This window comes from Hemitrygon akajei, chromosome 7 (genome assembly GCF_048418815.1).
Source record: "Hemitrygon akajei chromosome 7, sHemAka1.3, whole genome shotgun sequence".
Classification (NCBI taxonomy): Eukaryota; Metazoa; Chordata; class Chondrichthyes; order Myliobatiformes; family Dasyatidae; genus Hemitrygon; species Hemitrygon akajei.
In genome coordinates, this window is record NC_133130.1 from 136,052,347 (window position 1) to 136,073,412 (window position 21,066).

The following is a 21,066-nucleotide window of genomic DNA, read 5'->3' on the forward strand; positions in this document are numbered from 1 at the left end:
TTTTTGGTTGCCTCTTCAAAACACTGTTTTGAAAGTATGACTTCCTGCACACAAAACCACACTGTTTTCTAATCAGACTCTGCCTTTCACGTGCTAGTAGACCCTGTCCTTTAGAAATCCCTCCAGTCTTGCTTGTGGAGTGTTTGTTTGCAAGAAGGCCTGGAAAAGGATGCAGTCGTCTTCACTGAGGTTCATCCCATTGTAATTGCCGTCTGTAGACTTTGAATGAGAAGGCTGATCACATGGAGAGAAACTGAGGTGAACACCTGACTGTGGCAGGAGGGTTATGAAAGACAGTTTGGCCTTCCTGAAACAGCTTCGTGCATTACAAGGAGATTTCCTTATCAAAATATTGTAGACAGAGATTTTCCAAGGCACAGACTTGCAGCATTGAGAGCTGCACTGAAACTTGGTTTAAACAATGCAAAAGCTGTATGGGGAAAGGCCATGACTTTCATTAAAGGACACTGAGGGGCTAGGCTTTGTGTAAAACAAAACTTATTGATGGAGTGTTGCTGCAAGTTAAATATTATGAGAAAATATAATGTGCTGGAGACAGTAAGTAATGAATCATGTACATTGTAATATTGCTGGTTTTATGACTATATTACATCATGCATTGCAACACTATTCTTCGTGAAGTACTTAAGTTGCTTGTAAGGTGCTTTATAACATCATGACTCTGTGATATCTTTTAAATAACTTTTGAGCAACTATCTGCAAATTTTATTTGAAAACATGGTGACAGATACCAGCACATTCCAAAATATTTGGTTGCATGCACTTAATATTCAAAAACCCTGTGCAGACAAATATCTTCTTAGGGTGTGTAACTTGATAAGATCTAAACTGTTAAATTTAATTTCTCTTTTTCTTCCTAAGCTGTGTATACCTTGGTTTCAGATAAGTAACTTGTTCCAGACTTCTACAGTATTGTTCTAAACTGTGGAGTGATGGCCTGGGATTTTGTTTGTGTTTGTCTCCTATTGTCTTGTAATAGTGGTGAAAATTGATAATACGGTTGCGTAGCTGCGTGCTCTGTGTCGGGTGAAGAGTTTATGGCCTTGACAGCTAAAATAGTTGCACAATGCCATAGCTGTTCAATTTGGGACTGGATTAGAAACTAGAATTTTGATTCAGATCTTGTGTACCTTGTAAAAAAATAACAATAGCAATTTGAAAACAAGGGAGTTCATGACAAAACTTCACAATAATGACATATTCCATGAGTAATACCTATGTATGTGCACGTACAGTCCTATCTTTTAAGACTGCTTGAGGAAGTAAAATGGAGATATTGTTTCAGAGGAGCTGATAAGTTATTGTAATGCTAATTGTATGTGGAGGCAGCTTGCCAACATACAAGGAACACACTTCTCCGACTTGACCCACTACCTTCCTTAGCAGCTTTAATTATAAGCTAACATAATTTATTCAAAGATTTTACCAAGATGTCGTGTGTTACTGTAGAAATTTAATACTGTGTGCATGTTGGTTCTTCATTAATGAGAATGGTTCTTTATTAATGAGGATTGTACCAATGTACTATTGACAGTGCACCTGTAGCTTAAGAAAAACTAAGCAATCCCTTAAATATTAGCTAACTGTTCAAGTGCATCACTGAATAGTGGTATGGGTACAAGGGAAGAATATACAGTATGTAAAATGGTAAATTAAGAGCTTATTTCAGAAACTTGTCTTACTGAGTTGCTTGATATATGTGCAACACACACAAAATGCTGGAGGAACTCAGCAGGCCAGACAGCATCTGTGGGGGAAAGAAGTACAGACAAATTTTCGGCTCGAAACATCGACTGTACTTTTTTCCGTAGATGCTGCCTGGTCTGCTGAGTTCCTCCAGCATTTTGAGTGTGTCACTCGGATTTCCAGCAGCTGCAGATTTTCTCTTGTTTGTGCTTGATATATGTTTTGAATCTACTCTATCGCTGTACACCTGCAGTCTTTCCTCTTCCCTCTCAGACTTAATGTAGGGTCTCAACTCAATGTTGACTTGCACTTTTTTTGCCACCATAGATGCTGTTCAGCTCGCTAAGTTCTTCCAGTGCTCACTAGTTTGTTTTATATTGCAAAATATCGTTGAAAGCTAGAAATAAAGCACAATATCCGTTGCTGATATGTTTTTACTCCGATTACTTACGACAAGTGGGAGCTATTCTTTTAATGCCAATGTAATTATGCTTGAGCTTCATTTCTTTGCTAACACCCATGTTTGAGTTCAATTTAAAATAAAGAAGTGAAGGAACTGTGAAAAAATTGTATCAAATGTCCAAGAACATTTGGCACAGGTGTAACACAAAGTGGAGGGAGCCACTGCAGTTTTCTGGTATTTATTAAATCCTACTTTGCCAGCTGCTATACAGTATAAATATACTTGTGTTTTTGGCCCGGTCTTGCAATCTTTACAGAAAACTAAGCTTAACCAATGATTTCATTTTGTGCACAATGTTTATTTGAAATATTTGATCTCTGCTCATGCTAATTCCTAGGTTTAATAATAAACTAAGCTTCTAACTTTTTCTTGTTTCCTTTTTCCTTTCTGGTAGCTCTGAAAGTAAACTGCATTGGATCATGTGGGGTTGCCAACAAGGCAAATGATACGGCATGGCTGGTGGAGGAGCAGTACTTCAGCAGCACACTCAGTGTTGCAGAAAAAGGTGAGTTGATTTGAAATGCTTGGGTCAGTAGCTTACTTGACTTTGGTACTTTACAGTCGTGATGTTGCTCGTGAGTGGTTTTGTTTCAGAGCTTCAAAGTACAATTATTATCAAAGTATATCTACGTTATGCAACCTTGAGATTCATCTCCTAAAAGACAGCCACAACATGAAGACATCAAAGGAACCCATTTTAAAAGAGACACCATCGAACACCCAGCGTGCAGAGAGGAAGAGAAACAAATCATGCAAATAATAAATGCAAGCAAATGGTGTTCTGAGCTGAACTCCACAAAGAGTTTGAGACCCACAGTTCAGCACAGAGCTGAGTAAATAATGTGGAGCAGCAAGCTGAATTGGCCCGTCCCTCACTTTGGTGCCTGGCACTTAAATCATCATTCAAACATCGGGTTCTGTTGCTTCAATACACTCTGGGCACCAGACCCCGCTGCCTCGATTCAGACTGTACCCGACCTTTTCAATTCACTCGGCACTTAAATTGATAGAACCTTGGGCCTTCCTCGCTCTTGGTGACTGACCTGCTGCCTCGCTTCATCAAATTCATCAAAAAGGGGACTTGTTTGCAATGATTGTTTACCAGAAAAAGAGTGATTCACAAAGTATTTATTTTTTGTTTCATTAGCCACCAGCCAGAAGTTGCTGAGATTCACCAGGGCCATCTATTCTTAGATTCTTAGTATTTTTCAGATGTATTTTGATATCACTTTAAACAAGATAACTAAAACAGAAGTAACATTAAAATACTTTTCAGTTGCGAGTGCCACATTTTTCTTAGACAAGTAATTTAACGTCTGTCTTAAGAGATAAACAATCTGATTGGATGCAAAACCGAATAATAATGCTTGAAAATGAAGGCAAGATCATTTGAAAAATGTGAGCTGAACCTTGCTGGCTATTGTCATTTGTTCTGAAAGTAAGCAGTCATATTCTGATGCAATACCATATGTGCTTTGGAGGAAGGAAGCATTTCTCCCATTTATGCATAAGTAATGTACACTAAAGTTACTGTGGAGTTAAAATTTCAGATCTACAATAATTTGTCACATGGTTGTCAGCCTGAAACATTAACAATTTGCTTGACTTGAATAGTTCTGGCATTTTCTGTTGTCCTGCTTGACTGTAATTATTTCAGTTTAAATTTCCAGGATGTAATGAGCACCATTATTGGTGCTTAACCAGTTCATGGCATTAATGATAGTATACATAGTCACTAGCTTCTGGTGAACTCCCTGCCTTTGAGAGGAGGCAACAGTGATTCATCAGCTCTTGGTGTATAATTGGGTTGTGAAAATATGCTGCCTTTTACTGGAATCCAGGAAATGCTGTTAAACTTTTTTCCACAGTTAGTTACTGTAAGTTATACATTCTGAAATAAGATTACAAAACCAGAATCATTTTTGGAATAACAAAATTGCATACACCTTGAAAACTTGTTTTTTCTAGAAGCCTTATAGTAGAAACTATTTTTTGTTTTGCATATTTGTATTAGTAATACCATTTGATCACATGGTTTAGCGAGCAAGTGCGAGCTCGAATAATATTGAAGCATAAAAACAATGAACTCTCTGGTACACTTTTTAATCTGTGATTGGAATACCCAAACAAGATCCCAATTTTTTAACTGAGAAACTTGTTTTCCATTATGATTACTGGGGTTGTTTGGAATTGTATATATGAATAGTATTTGAAGACACTATTGTAGCTAGTTATAATAAAGCAAGAATTTAGTAACCTACTATTACTTATAACCTCCTAGACCATATTTTTGCAGTGTCTTCAACAGCATTCCAGTGAATAATGCTTTATGGGGAGGGGGGTAAACAGAGTCCGGACCTTCAAATGAGGATTATGTAAAGGACGCAATGTTTGAAATGAGAATCTAGGAACATCTTCTAGGAACTTGTAAATATCATTAGGTAGTTTAAGAATAGCAATATTAATGTAAATGAAAGAATGTATGCAGGTTTATTGTTTTTTAGTTAGATATAATTGAGATGTAGCATTTTATGCACTGTGCAATTTAGATCCATAATCCTAGGTTTGGGTTGAATTCCTTAAATAATTTTTATCATGAATATTGCTTAAAATGTTAGCACTCTGATAATGAGGTACCCCACATAAGTTGTAGAATTAATTGACAGTAACAGGTATGATTAATTTAGCTTAACAGGAAACATCTCTCATTAAAGTATGTTTACAGTTGCTTTTCTTCAGACTACATTAATTTCTAACCAATTACCAAGGTATTCAGAATATTGTGTTGTGAAGATGGGTCACTCTTTGGGTGAACTATTCCCAAGCAGATATACTGTCCCTGAGCAATTACAAATAAATGGATTTTTTAAAAGTTGCAGGTATTGGAAAACTCTAGGTCAGGCAGTATCTTTGAAAGCAGAAGTAAAAATTAAAAGCAAACTTCTGTTAAAACTTGTTAAAGATGAAAGAATAAGGAATAAGTCATGAATTTAATTTTGATTTGTTTTCAAATGGACAGTATTTTGTATAGGTTGAGGTTGATAGCCTTTTTAAAGTTTAATCAAGTTGAATTAAATGTCTACAATTAAAATACCGTTTCCATGGCAATTTTGGACTTTGAGCAGATTATTTTTAAATATATGAAGGAAATGTGGATAAGGTTATTTTCCCCATTTCTGTTATTAATGATTATTTAATTAGAATAAACTGAATGCTAGCTATTAATAATTAACTATAATCTCTTCCAAATCTAGAAATTCCTCATGTAGGATTTATTTTCAATATAAGAATGTTTGAACTGATGTCATTCTTTTGCTTTCATATCTCATGTCTGCTCAGGATTGAGTTTTAGAATTGGTGTTTTTGCAAAAATAGATTATGAAAATGGATTTTGTATTTTTTTAATTTGTTCACATTTTTTCATCTGGGCTTTGCTGGTAAGACCAGCATTTATTCTTGAAATGCCAATTACTGGGCCACTTCAGGGTTACTGATAAGGATGGTATAGTGGCATTCACACCAGACTTTGAGGTGAGTGGTCACAGGTTCAAATCCAACCGGATCTTGCACACTTTCCATCCGTGCCGGGTTGAGCGTCGAGCTAGCAACTTGGCCTTGTAAAAAAACAGACAAATGTTAAAGAAGTGGCAAGGTTGCCACTGATGCACCACAAGGTGAGGAGGGGAACTCAACAACTCAGGTATTGAAGAACGAACCATATTAGAAGGACTAGAGTCACAAAAGCAAGACCATAAGGATGGTACTCTTCTACCTCTGAAGGATGTTGTGTATTTAATATTTAAGCCACATTTGAGTAAGATTGTAAATATATTGATTGAGCATTATCTATGTAATTCATTATGGTTATATGTTAAAAAGATGTTCATTGCATACATCATGATGCTACCATGTGATATGTGCATGCCTCGCTTGAAGCAAAAAAAAACAAGTTAGACTAGCCTTTTTGGCTTTGTTTTCCTTTGAATTAGTTCAATACCTTTGAGTTACAAAACCTTAACAATGGTGATGAGCTGTTTTTAAGATGAGCCCAAGGTGGCTACACTTCAGTTGAAAAAAAAATCACGTTTTCTTTGGAAGGGGAGAAGACATTCAAGTTTTTTTTTTAAAAAGGCAGAAAAAAGAAGAATTTGCAGCTTTATAAACAGTGAATACCGACTGAAAGTAATCATAAAAAAAAAAGAGCAGTAATGGCTGGCTACGTTGGAAAGAAAGATGCGTTCAATTGCTCAATAGACAAGGACTGTGCTTACACCAGAAGTGAATTGCAAATCAATTAAATTTCATCTGTTTCAGTCATTCCATGAAACAGCATTTCAAAGATACTGAACTGAAGCCTGCAGAAAAAGATAACCCCATGGGAATAACATTCATAACAGTGAAAAATACAACAACCTTTAAGCCACATTGGGCTTGTCTGTGATAAAATCAGGAGAGCCAACATTGTGCGGCATGATTGGCTGAGACAACTACAACTTGATTGGAGATCCATCCACTATTTGCATGCCATATCCCCTGCAATAGAGTCAACTGAAAGCAAATTAAGGTACTGGATGGTGCCCAATTGCACCTGTGTGACCTACAAATCGGAATGTTTTTGGAATGTGGGAGGAAACCAGAGCACTCGGAAGCAACACACAAAATCATGGGGAGAACATACAGACTCCTTACAAGCAGCAATGGGATTGGAGCTTCCCTTTCAAATTAAATGAGTTGTTTGTCACTTACACCAAGGCGGAATGAAATTCCTTTTTGTCGTGGAGCTCATGCAGTAAACATGGCAAAAATAAACACAACGAGCAATGGCAAATTGGAGATGGGAAGCCTGAGAAGGCATAACTCACTCTGGTTCAAGGATTGAGTAGAAAAGGCAGCAACTTGGGATTGATTGGCAAGAACAAATTAAAGTAAGGCGGGTGCAAGCAAGATGGCCATTCTTGGAGTGGAGAGAGTTAGAGTGGGGTTTTGGAGGCTTTAGCTCTTCAAGGCTTCAGTGTGGGGAGGCTTGAGTGGGAAAAGGAATAAAAGCTGTAAGTAGTTATTTTTTCTCCCCCACAGTTCATTGTTCTTCCTCCTTTATTTGCTCAGTTAGAGCAGTAGAGATGCTAGGCATCTGAGTCTGGCTCTGACTCAGAAGGGAAGGCGGGAACAGAAGAGGTGAAATGCGTGATGGGGATTTGTTAGGAGAGCGGACAGGAGGTTCTGTGGGCAAGATCAAGATTCCTAGATGGTTTGTGGCCTCCTGGGTACCAGGGTCCGGGACATCTCGGATTGAGTCTGCAGCATTCTTAAGTAGGAGGGTGAACAGCCAGAGGCCATGGTCCAAGTAGGTACCAATGACATGGGTAGGGAGTGTGACAAGGTTCTGCAAAGTGAGTTCAGGGAGTTAGGTGCTAAGTTAAAGGATGGGATCTCCAGGGTTGTGATGTCAAGATTGCTACCCGTGCCACATGCTAATAAGGCTAGAAATAGGAAGATTATACAGTTTAACACATGACTAAGGAGTTGGTATAGGAGGGAGAGTATTGGATATTTGGATCATTGCGCTCTTACAGCGAAAGTGGGACCTGTACAGAAGAGACAGTTTGAACCTGAACTGGAAGGGTACTGATATCCCAGCAGAAAGTTTTGATAGTGCTGTATTGGGTGGGGGGAGGCGGGGTTAAACTAGTGTTCCAGGGGGATGTGAACCAGAGTGCCAGAACAGATAAGGAAGAGGTTTGGAGATAGCTGATAGAGTCAGGAATCAAATGGTTGAGCATTGTGCGACTGATGTCCTGAGTATCGTAGGTAAGACAGATGAGACGGTATGGATTAACATGGAATTATGATAGTGTAGCCATTGGTGAGATTTGGTTGCAGGAGGGTCAGGTCTGGCAGCTCAGTATTCTGGGGTTCCACTCTTTTAGATGCAACAGGCTGGAAGGGATGTCGTTACTGGTCAGACAAAGTGGCACAGCAGTGTTCAGTAAGGACAGACTGGAGATTTTGTCTACTGAGGCATTATGGGTGGAACTGAAGAATAAGAAAGGCATGACCACAGTACAGGGCTATATTATAGGCCACCCAATGGCCCACTCGATTTAGACGGACAAATTAGTAGAGAGATCGCAGGCTGTTGCAAGAAACAGGATTGTTATAGTAGGTGATTTTAACTTTCCATATATTTACTAGGGCTTCCACGCTGTAAAAGGAGTAGATGGAATAGAGTTTATCAAAAGTGTTCATGAAAGTTTCCTTAATCAGTACATAGAAGTCCCAACAAGAGAATGTGCGATACTTGATCTCCTACTTGGGAATGAGACAAGGCAGATGACATAAGTTAGTGTAAGGGAGCACTTTGCTTCGAGTGATCATAATGCCACTAGTTTCAAAGTAATTATGAAAAAAGATAGGTCTTGTCTGTGGGTTCTTATTCTAAATTGGAGAAAGGCCAATTTTGATGCTATCAGGAAAAGAAAAAGGATCTGGCAGGTGTGGATTGGGACAGGCTGTTTTTTGGCAAAGGTGTAGGTAGGAAGAAACAGCAGGTATAGGCAGGTAGCAACAAATGAGTTGCTATGGAGTATAAGAAATACAAGAGGGCATTCAAGAAAGAAATCAGGAGGGCTAAAAGGTGAAGGAGAATCCTGAGGGATTCAGCAGATATATTAAGAGCAGAAGGATCACAAATGTCAAAATTGTTCATCTGGAATATCAGCATGGTAATCTGTGCATGGAGCCAAAAGAGATGGGCAAGATCTTGAATGGGTTTTTTTTTGCATTTGTATTTTCACAGGAGATAGACGCAGAGTATATAGAAGTAGGCAAAGCAGCAGCGAGGTCATGGACCTTGTACAGATTACAGAGGAGGAGGTGTTTGCTATCTTGAGGCAAATTAGAGTGGATGAATCCCAGGGCTTGACAAGGTGTTCCCTTGGACTCTGTGGGAGGAAAGTACAGAAATTACAAGGGCCTTAGCAGAGATATTTAAATCATCCTTAGTGACAGGTGAGGTACTGGAGGATTGGAGGATAGCTAATGTTGTTTCTCTGTTTAAGAAAGGCTCTAAGAATAAACAAGGAAACTATCGGTCAGTGGGGAGCTATTGGAAGCTATTCTATGAGTATTTGGATAGACCTGGACTGGTTAGGAATAGTTAGTATGAACTTCTACATGATAGGTTGTTTCTAACCAATCCCAGTTCTATATTCCATCTGCCACTACTTTGTCCAATCTCCTAATCTAAGTCTTTCTGCTTTTGCAACACTACCTGCCCCTCCACCTAACTTTATATTGTCTGCAAACTTGGCCACAAAGCCATCAATTCCATCAACCAAATCATTGACATATAATCTAAAAAGAAGTGGTCCCAACCCAGACCCTTGTAGAACATCAGCAGTCACTGGCAGCCAACTAGAAAAAAGCTCCTTTCATTCTCACTCTTTGTGTCCTGCCAATCAGCCAATGATCTTTTCATACTACTATCTGTCCTGTAATACCATGGGCTCTTGCCTTGCTAAGTAACCTCGTGTGGCACCTAGTCAAAGGCCTTCTGAAAGTGCAAGTATACACCATGCACCGGTTCTCCTTTGTCTATCCTGGTTCTTATTTCCTCAAAGAATTCCAACAGGTTTGAAGGATTTGTCCATAAAACCATCTCTCTTAGGATCCAAAATCAGAACCAACCTGATATTCCTAATCTGCTTGCATATTGGATCACCTCCCCCCCCCCCCCCCATGACTATCGAAACATTTCTATTTTGACATTCTCTTCCTTTGTAATTCATAGCCCACATCCTGGATACTGATCAGAGTCCTGTAAAAAGCTCCCAGTAGGGTCTTTTTACTTTTGCAATTCTGTAACTATCCAATCCTGTAACAATCTTATGTCACCTCTTTTTATGGATTTTTAACCAACAGAGCCACACCACTCCCTCACTCCCTCTGCCTATCTGTCTGTACTTTTGATACAATGTGTATCCTTGGATGTTAAGCTCCCAACTATAATTGTATTTCAGCCGTGACTCAGTGATGCTCACAATGTCATACCTGCCAATCTCTAACTGCACTATAAGCTCATCTACCTTATTCGGTATATTGCATGCATTCAAATATAATGCCTTTGGTCCTGTATTCGTCATCCTTTTCAATGTTGTCCCCGTTTTCCTGCAACTCATTCCACTGACTGCAGTTTTGCCCTAACATCTGCCAGTCCTTCCTGATAGTCTTATTACACAGTGCCTCTTTGTATTCCAACTGCCCCATACTCAGCCCTCTCGCTCTGGTTTCCATCCCCCTGCCAAATTAGTTTAAACTCGCCCTAACAATTCTCAGCAAACATGTCTACAAGGATATTGGTCCCCCTCAGTTTCAGGTGTAAACAGTCTCTTTTGTACAGGTCCTACCTTTGGCAGAAGAGATCCCAGTGATCCATATATCTAAAGCTCTCTCCCCTGAACCAGTTCCTCACCATGCATTCATCTGCCAAATCATCCTATTTTTGCCTTCAGTGGCACAGGCAGCACTCCAGAGATTACTACACTGGAGGTTCTGCTTTTCAGCTTTATACCTTGCTCCCCAAATTCTTTTTTCAGGACCTCCTTTTTTTCTGCCTATGTCATTGATGCCAATATGTACCAAGACTCCTGGCTGTTCACCCTCCCCCTTTAGAATGCAGTGGAATCAATCTGAGATCCATGATCCTGGCACCTGGAAGGCAACATGCCATGTCTCTATACTGTCAACAGAATCTCGTATCTACTCCTCTAACTATGGATTCCCTTGTCTTATCCTTATCTCTGCTGCAGTTCTCTTCTCCCCCTTCCCTTTTGAGCTACAGTGCCAAGCTGGTGCCAGTGACCAAGACACTGTGGCTTCCCCCGGTAGGTTGTTCCCCCCCCCCCCCCCCCACTTGTATCCAAAGTGATTTACTTATTATTGAAGGGAACATCCACGGAGATACTCTGAACTATCTGCCTGTTTCCTTTCCCTCTCCTGACAGTCACCTAGGTACCTGCCTCCTGCAACTTAGAAGTGACCCCACCTCCCTGTAGCTCCAATCCATTACCTTCTTGGTTATCGGCCTGCACTCCAGTTCTTTAACGTGTTATCTCAGGAGCTTCAGCTTGGTGCACCTGGTATAAATGCTGTTATCTGGATGGCTGGAGCTCTCCCAGAACTCCCACAACTCTCTCAAAAAACACAACACAGCCCCTGGAGCCATTCTTACTGCTCTAACTATGTACTAACAGATGAAGAAAGAAGAAGACATTTACCAGATTTATACCTTGCCCAAGCATGTTTCTCGCCAAAGTCTCTCTATTCTAATACTGGGCCACTCACAATGGCTGCTCCACTTGTCCCTACCTTATCTTTATTTGTACTTGCCGATGAATCATTCTTTAATTCAGCTGCCAGAAAATGCCGAAAGACCATGGATGCTCCTTTTTAAATCTCATTCACAGAACTGTGAGATGTCTCCTCTCTTGCTCCCAATTGGGCCACTGGAAAAATGACAAAAGCCTGTAATCACTCCTTTTTAAAATCTCACTCAGACCTGTGAATTGTCTCCTCTCTCACTCCAAACTTGATTAGGCTGCTGAAAAAATGGTCTAGGTTAACTGGGAAAGTGGTAAAGGAATGGCAGATTGGACTTGTGCTAAGTGATGCTTTTGGGAAATTAAATCAGGGTAATACATTCACATTGAAATGCAGTAGTCTGTGGGGATTTATAACAGAAAGTGGCAACACAGGTAGAAAGGATGCTGAAGGTGTATAACAAACTTTATTGGTCAAGATTCAAGGTGGTTTTTTGCCATTTCCAGTACACTATTGTAAGGAGAATGAAGTAATTATTACTTCGGATCCGATGCGGCACAAAAACCCCCCCACTAAAGATGAACACAATTTAAAAAAAACACACAATAGATATAAATGCACAAGATAGCTTTTATACAACAACACACACAAAATGCTAGTAGAACACAGCAGGCTAGGCAGCATCTATAGGGAGAAGCAATGTCGACGTTTCGGGCCGAGACCTGACGAAGGTCTGATAGATATAGATGCTGCCTAGCCTGCTGTGTTCTACCAGCGTTTTGTGTGTGTTGTTTGAATTTCCAGCATCTGCAGATTTCCTCGAGATAGCTTTTATACTTTTATTGTATGTCCGTAAAGTGATGCTGGGCTGTATATAAAGTCACTGATGTGAAATAAAAAAGTAGCGGTGGAGTTAATGGGTGGAGATGTTGATCAATCTTACTGCTTGGGGAAAGTAACTATTTTTGAGTCTGGTAGTCTCGGTGTGAATAGTATGTAGCCTCCTCCTTAATGGGAGTTAGACAAACAGTCCATGAGCAAGGTATGTGGTTGGATCTTACATGATGTTACTGACACATTCTGTATATATGTCCTTGATGGTGGATAGGCTGGTGCCAGTGATGTGTTGGGCAGTTTTGACTACCCGTTGGGATATTGAGTACAAGGGTTAAGACGTTGTGTTACAGTTGTACAGGGTATTGGTGAGATCTCACTTGGAATATTGCATGCAGTTCTGGTTGCAATGCTTTAGGAATTAATTAAGTTAGAACGAGTGCAAAGAAGATTCACAGAGAAGTTTCTAGGATTGGAAGGTTTCACATAAGGAGAGACAATAAAGGCTGGGACTATTTTGCTGGAATGAAGGAAGCTGAGGGATGGAGGTTTATGAAATCATAGAGAAGGAAAATGGTCACATTTTTTCCCAAACATGAGGAAATCTGCAGATGCTGGAAATTCAAACAACACATACAAAATGCTGGGGGAATGCAGCAGGCCAGGTAGCATCTATAGGAAGAAGTACAGTCGACGTTTCGGGCCAAGACCTGATGAAGGGTCTCAGCCCGAAACATCGACTGTACTTCCTATAGATGCGGCCTGGCCTGCTGCGTTCCATCAGCATTTTGTGTGTGTTGCACATATTTTTCCCAGGTTAGGGGAGTTTGTGAGAGGGGAAAGCTCTAAATAGGATCTGAGGGGTAAGCTTTTCCACATTGAGGTAGTGGTTAATGGAATGAAGTGGTAGCGGCAGATACAATTAAAATGTGTAACAAGCATTTGGATAGGTGTATGAGAGAGGGGTCAACTGCAGGGGAAAGGGACCAGCACCTTGGTTGACATGTTTCTGTACTGTATAACTCTGACTCTGTTTAGAATGCAGGAGAATGAAATTGTATCAAACTTAGCATCTGTAATATCTGATTTTAATTGTAGAGTACTGAAGCACAATAACAAGCATGTGTCATGTTCTGCAATTAGAATTGACAAACAAATTTGAAAGTACTGGGGTTCTTGTCTGCAAATCTGTTTTAATTGTTTACCTTCAGTATCAGATCTCAAGGGGATAATTATCTCTTATGTTTTGTAAATAAATGTTTTAATGAGGAAGCTAATTAATCTTTATCCTGAAATTGGAATTTATCCAGATTTTTTTTTCCGGTGAACCTTCTGTGTGATGTTTTTGAAATCTGTACGTTCTGTACAGTCTGATCCTCCAGTGAGAACTGATTCACCTTCAGTGTGTTGGATATTTAAAAAATTGTAATATAGTTTGTATTTGAAAATAATCAGTTCCTTATGTATTTTGCAAATTAAACTTGAATTACTGTTTCCCTTTTAATTCACCAAATTTACATTATGGAAACCAATAACCTTGGAGTCATTTTTTTTGTCATTTATTTTTTATTGAAGTTCATCATCAAACAAACATTTCCATAAGATGTATTTCAGACATTGTACACATATATATTATAATCATTTATATCACAAATCTCCACAGAGTATTTATCTGAGGTATACACTTATAGAAAAGAGCGGAAAGAAAAAACAAGCAAAAGGAAAAAAACTGTATAGAGCAACACAGTCACTATGAGATGTTAATGGGCATGACAGCCCACACTGGCACATCCGTCTGTATTAGGTCACTTTATCAACGTGAGTTGTGAACATTATCTACTTTGTTCCACTGCCTACTCACTTTATCAGCGTGAGTTGTGAAAATCATCTACTTTGTTCCACTGCCTACACACTTTATCAGCGTGAGTTGTGAAAATTATCTACTTTGTTCCACTTTGTTCTTTTCATTCTGCTTGATGCTTACCATACCTGAGGGAGTCTGGTGAAAAAGTCTCGATTGGTTGACCCAGAGATTCCTGAAAATAGCTTCCATCAGTAATCAGAAGTCCAAGTAAGGAGGGTCCTCGAGTTAAGATCCTAAACTGGATGAAAGCTGATTCCGATAACGTGACAACCTGACCTAGCAAAAGTAGATTGAGAGTAGCCGCTTACCCTAAGAAAAACATCCAACCATTTAGAATTCAGAGCTGTCATGCCCATTAGGGTGAAAGGCAAAATGGAAAAAATATAGGGAACTCTGCCTGGCCAAAGTTATTGAGGGTTGGGTTTGGTGGAAGGTCCTTTAGAAGAAAAGGAAAGTGACAGGTATAGGTGAATAAAAACAAGAAACACCCTTGATTATAGAAAATAATTTTTAAAGAAAAGTAAGATAATTAGGAGGGCAAAGCTGGACCCCAAAATATCACTGGCAAATGTGATGAATTAGATTTGTAAGGCATTTTATAGGTTCACTCTGAGTAAGACTGTAACTAAGGAATGGGGAAGTCCCCTGGTGGCCAAAGGGCTAAAATATGCTTGGAACTGGGTGGGGAGTGGTCTTTAAGTCAGGGGTTCCCAACCTGGGTAATGATCTATGGCATAAAAAAGGTTGGGAATCCCTGATTTAAGTAGTCTTAATTGAATCTATATTCATTAAACAGGAAGATGTAATAGACAGTGTTCAGGAAGATAAATGGTGTCAATCTAGAGCATGGAAGTACATGAGGAAGAGATTGCTCGGGCCCTGATGGAGAACTTTTGAATCTTTGTAACATGCTAGATGACTGGAGGGTAACAAATGTGGTTCCTTTATTCAAGAAGGGTAGCTGGCAAAACCAGTGAGTATTACAGCAGTGGCAGGAAAATTATTGGAAAACATTTTAAGAGACAAGATTTATTTATACTTGGAAAGCAGGAATTAAGGATGGTCAGCATGGCTTCGAGTGAGAAATTCCATCTCATTGCTCTGATTGAATTTTTGAAGAAAGCAATGCATTCAGTATTCTCTTTGTGGACCTTTGTAAAGCCTTTGAGGTTCTGTGTGGTAGGCTGGTCTGAAAGGTTAGAGCTCATGGGATATGAGGCAAACTGACAAGTTGGGCTCAGTAATATGTTTGTTTCTGATTGTAAGTCCATAGCCAGGTTTGATGCCAAGACCATTGAGTTCTGTGATGTGTGTTGATGACTTGGATTTGAATGTAGGAGATATGAATAGTAGGTTCATAGATGATGTGAAAATTATGGCATAGAAGATCGTGGCAGGGTTGTCAGATTCAGATTTAAATGAGCTTATTGCCACATACACCAGTGCGCAATAAAACTTCTTGCTCACATGAAGCTCAGGGTATGCATGGTAATAACAAGTACAACAGTGAATGCACTGAGTACCAGATATATAGTACAATCTGAAGTATTGAAAAAAGAAATGCTAGGGTGACAGTAATGGAATAAATGAGTTAGAATTACAAGTGTAAGAATGTGGTAGCACCACCAGAAAGAGGTGTTTGATTAGAAGTCTGATAACTGGGGAAGAAGCTGTTCTTAAATATGGATAGACAATCTTTCACGTTTTGTTATATTTTCTTGAAAATTGAATAGAGAAAAGGGAATGGCCACAGTGCAGGCATTCGTCGTGGATTCAGATCAAAACTTGTGCAGCGCAGTAGCAGATTGAATTTAATCCTGACAATTGTGAAGTAATATATTTTGAAATGTTAAGTGGGAGTGGGGGTAGGAATGAAGAGCTTTGTCATGTGATGATGAACAGAGGAAGCCCAGGTACATCCATAGATCTCTGAAAGTGGCAGCACGTGTGATGCTTGCCTTTATCAGCCATGGCCTACAATGTGAAAGCAGGGGAATCATGTTACAGTTTAATAAGGCATTGATTAGGCCTTATCTTGTAAACATTTCTGGTCACCACACTATAGGAAGGAAGTGAGTGCGCCAGAAGGGATGCAGACAAATTTCACCAGGATGTTGCCTGAATTAGAGTATTTCAGTCATGAGAGATTTAACAGGGTGTGTTTGTTTCCCTGGAGTCGAGGCAGCTAAGAGATACCTGAGGGACTGAGAGGTGGCTGGTTTAGAGCAGATCTGAGGGGATTATTTTCCTACAGTGGGAATCTATAGTGTGCTGTCAGAGGAAGTGTTGCTTGCACGTACTCAGCAGTACTTAAGCATAGTGATGAGCAATTTAATCAGTGGGAAATTGGAAGATTGGGAAAACTTTAAAAAGCAAAATAAACACTACGCAAACTATAAGAAAAGATAGATTATGAAAGTACGCTGGCACAAAATATAAAAGCATGGTAAAAGTTTTTATAATTATATAATAGGGAAAAGAGTGACTAAAGTGAACATAGATCCTTTGGAAGATGAGAGAGAATTCATGTTGGGTAATGTAGAAATAGTCAAAGCTTTGAACGGCTATTTTGTGTCAGTCTTTGCGTTGGAGTGAAGGATATGTCTAATATTCCAAAAGGAGATCTTATGGATGTGATGGGAGGTGATAGCCTTGGTGCAATAATTATCACTAGCGGTATTGCTGAGCAAACCAGTGTGCCTAAAAGTGGTTAAGTCCCCTAGTCTTGAGGCCAGGAAGCTAAAAAAAAATGGCAGAGGTTATAGTAGAGGCATTAGTGATAATTTACCAAAATTCTCTGGCTTCTGTAGATTTGAAGATAGCAAATGTCATGCCACTCTACTCTTTAAAAAAGGAGGTAGACAAAAGGCACATGACTAGCATCTATAGTCAGAAGATATCACTAAGGAAGAAATAGCAAGACACCTGGGTAAAAATGGTTCCAATCAGGCATACAAAACATGGATTCAGGAAGGGTAGGTCCTGTTTGAAGATGTGAGTGCAGTGAATAGAGGATGGATAGAGCATATTGTATACTTACATTTCTGGAAGGCATTCAATAAGATGCCACATAAAAGGCATCCATAAGATAAGGATGCATGGAGTTGGTGAAAATGTATTAGCAAGGGGAAAGGATTGGTTAATTAATAGAAGACAGCAAATTGGGATCAATGGATGTTTCTGTGGGTGTCTTATCAGTGGAGAGCGGAATGCCCATAAGGGTTGGTGCTGGATCTGCATACTCACAATTTACTTGATTTGGAGGAAGGAACTGAGTGTAGCATATCTAAGTTTGCTGATCACAGTAAGTTGAATGGGAAAGCAATTGGTGCAGAGTCTGCAGAGATACAGATAGGTTATGTGAATGGGCAAGAAGAGTCCAGCAGACAGAGTACAATGTTGGTAAATGTGAAGCAGGCTTGATGGGTCAAATGGCTGCCTACTCCTACTTCTCATGTTCTGATCACAGAAGCTCAGTTGGCTACAGGCCAACGATGGGGTTGATATAGGTGAGCACAGTGTTCAGCATGCAGGTAGTGGGTTTTTGGACTTGTGCTCTATTGTTCGGTGACTATTATCCACAGAAATAGGTTTGTGAATTATTTGTTAAACATATTGCATTTTTATAGAATGACCAGCTGTGTTCAACAACAACACTTCTAAAAGGTTCTGATAACACTTGCTGAGGGAGTTCATCAAAATAGCCCTCAAGACTTTTGAAGCAATTAACTCTATTTTGAAGTCTTAGCTGCTGCTTAGTTAATAAATTTCACAACACATGCCGGTGATAATAAACTTAATTCTGATAGTTTTGCTCAAGTTATATACCTGTCAGTAAATGCTTGGTTTATAGCTCACCTATGTAAATTGCCACTGTCTATACAATTGTATTTTCCATTTGTATCTGGAACAGCCACAAATAAAACTCCAATAATCTTGCATACAGAGTACTTTGGAGCTAGACATTCTCATTGAAACCTATTGAATATTGAAAGGCTTAGGCAGAGTGGGTGTGGAGAGGATGTTTTCTATAGTGGGGGAATCTAGGACCAGAGGAGACAGCCTCTGAAAAGAGGGAAGTCCACTTAGAACAGATGAGAAGGAATTTCTTTAGCCAAAGGGTGGTGAATCTGTGGAATTCATTGCCATGGACAGGTGTGGAGGCCAAGTCATTGAGTAGATTTAAAGCAGAGGTTGATAGGTTCTTGGTTAGTCAGGGCGTCAGAGGTTATGAGAAGAGAGGAGAATGGGGTTGAGATGGATAATCAGCCATGAAGAATTGGAGGTCACATTCGATGGGTCAAGTGGCCTACTTCTGCTCCTATGTCTTATGGTCTTACAGACTTGCATATTTTCCATATATTGGATATTATTGAAACCCTAATGTGCTTTACGTTCACTATTTTTTTGGATATTACTCAGCATTGTAACTATTTTTTCCAGTGAACCAGGAAGTTTAAGGAATGTAAGGGAACCGGGCTTCCAGGGAGTGCAGAAAATATTACGTGTGAGCCAGATACTGAACTAATGAGACTTAATGAAGACTAAGTAGATTATTGGAGTGTCACTGCATATTGAGTCTGCTGTCAGTGCCTTGCGTCCAGCCAGAAAGGTGTCAGTCTGTAAGCCTCTTAAGCCCCCTCAAACACTTTAAAGTTAAAATGCAATACCCTTGAAGTCATTGATCTGAGGCTTGGAGAACTTGTTCTAAATTATACCCAAATTGTGGTGAATCATATCCGGAGTAACAATTATTTTGTTCTCCTTTACACTTGTATACTGGAAATGACATTATGCAGTCTTGAATCTTGAACTGTTTTAATATGTGATATTTTTGGCATATGTTTAAAGTGGAATGAGCAATACATATTTTTCTTCATGGGTTTCCATGAAAACTTTAATGAGCAGTTTTTGCTAAAACTGCTTTATTGGGGTATTCAGGTTCAGAGTCCTGTAAGATGCTGAGTGTTGTCTTAGTGCTGTTTATTTGCTTTAGTCTTGGCAATTTGTCATTACAACTGAGGCTGTTGAGCAAATGTAGTTTATTTACAGTGCCTTGAAAGAGTATTCAGCTGCAATAACTGTTTTCACATTTTGCTATCTCATTTTCTAATTTTAAATTGTATTGAAGTGGGACATTTTGAAGCTGATCTACAAAACATTATGCATTATGCCAAATCAAAAGAAAAATTTCAAAACCTGTCAACAAATTGCTAAAAATTAAGAAACAAAATTGAGGCTGGAAAAAGTCTTCATCACTTTTGTAATTAACTACACTAACTTTCCTCAGGTGCAATAAACAGCATAACCTTACCAACTCACCCAATTTGTTGATGTAGAAAATTGGAGCATCCCCTGGTCTCAATGAATTCAGAATAATAAATTCCACTGCTCTCTATAAGCTCCAATAGTGTGGTAGCTTTTCAAAAGACAAAACTAAAATTTAGACAAAAGAGCAATCAATGCAAGTCAGGAAAATGATAATAGGGAAGCATAAATCTGGAGAAGGGCACAAGACCATATCAAAGGCACTGAACTGATAAGTTTCAAGACTGCTTCAGTGTGTATAGATTAAACTGTGTACTGGTTCTGATTCAGCTTCCCTGAATTCAAGGAACTTTCACAGATTGTCAAGGTAAATGGAGACATAAGAGAAAGCAGTTGTTGGAACCTGGAACAAAAACAAATTGGTAGAGGAACACAGTGGGTCAGGTAGCATCTGTAGAGGGAAATTTTTACCTACATGGCCAAGGTTTTTGATACTGTTCTACTACACATTAATAACACTGGTGCTACTTGTGGCATTCTGGGTTAGTGTACTAGTGACTACAATAATTGAGAGGCTCCCTCCCTCTCCAGTAGGAGAAGAGCCTTCCCCACCGAAGTACTATTAATATAGGAAGTACGTGCTGTCACTACTCTCCTCACTACACGAAGAATCAGAAAGACTGAAACACCTCATTTCAATATTAATGGGTTTTGAAAATGAAAATGATATTGGACTACACTGGATTAATTCTTGATGGTATCACAAAGAAAATGCTATCCAGTGTAAGGATTCTCATTAATCGAGCAATATTGGAGCTTATGTAAATGTGTAAGCTAATCTATGTGTAAGCTTGGTCAGAGTATTGGAGTAGGAGTGAGCTGCATGGACCCTCAGCATGTTTTGCTGTTCTGTAATATCATGGCATGTCTGATCTTGGCCACATCTAGTTTGTTTCCTATAATCCATGACTCTCCTAAAGTCAAAATGATAATGCCCTTGAATAAATTCACCTGTCCAGTCACCATAGCTCTCTGCAAAAGAGATAATTCCAAAAATTCATAGCACCATTCTGACATTGTCACCTGTACTTGGTTCCCCATAGGGAAAGCGTTTTGGCATTTGCCCCTCAGAAGCTTATTTTTTTCAATAAAATCCCCCCCTCCTTCTGAACTCCACTATATGCACAGCCCAACCATCTCATGCAAGGAATTAATCCATGACCCTTCTCCAAACTCTTACTGATACAAGTATATCCTTCTAACACAAGACCAAAACTACACAATAGCCAAGAAATATTTTCACTATTGCCTTATACATCTGAAACAAGTTCATTGCAATTTCCCAGCAGAAGGCCAGCGTTGTTCTCCTGCAACGTGTTCTGATATTATGGTGCTGAGTATTCCATCTTTTTCTTTCGTTTAAAATATTGTTCTAAAGTTAAGTCAACGCCAACCAAGTATTACAAACTGATGCAACATGAGATTAGAAGAATTTGCATTTTTTAAAATGGTGTTCACAACCTGGTTGAAATTAGCTGACAAGCTTGAAAAAAACCTACTAATTTGTGGTCAGCAAGATCTGACAAACAGCGACAGGTCTTGATTACATAAT

At 39.2% G+C, this 21,066-nt stretch overlaps 1 protein-coding gene across 1 annotated transcript in view; it reads left to right on the top strand.

The window, feature by feature from the left end:
- Positions 1-21,066, top strand: part of LOC140730956 (arrestin domain-containing protein 1-like) — an 81,985-nt gene that overhangs the window by 24,376 nt on the left and 36,543 nt on the right. The window contains exon 2 of the mRNA XM_073052058.1: positions 2,565-2,675. Within this exon, the coding sequence (XP_072908159.1) occupies positions 2,565-2,675 (111 nt within the window). The remainder of the gene's footprint in view (positions 1-2,564; positions 2,676-21,066) is intronic.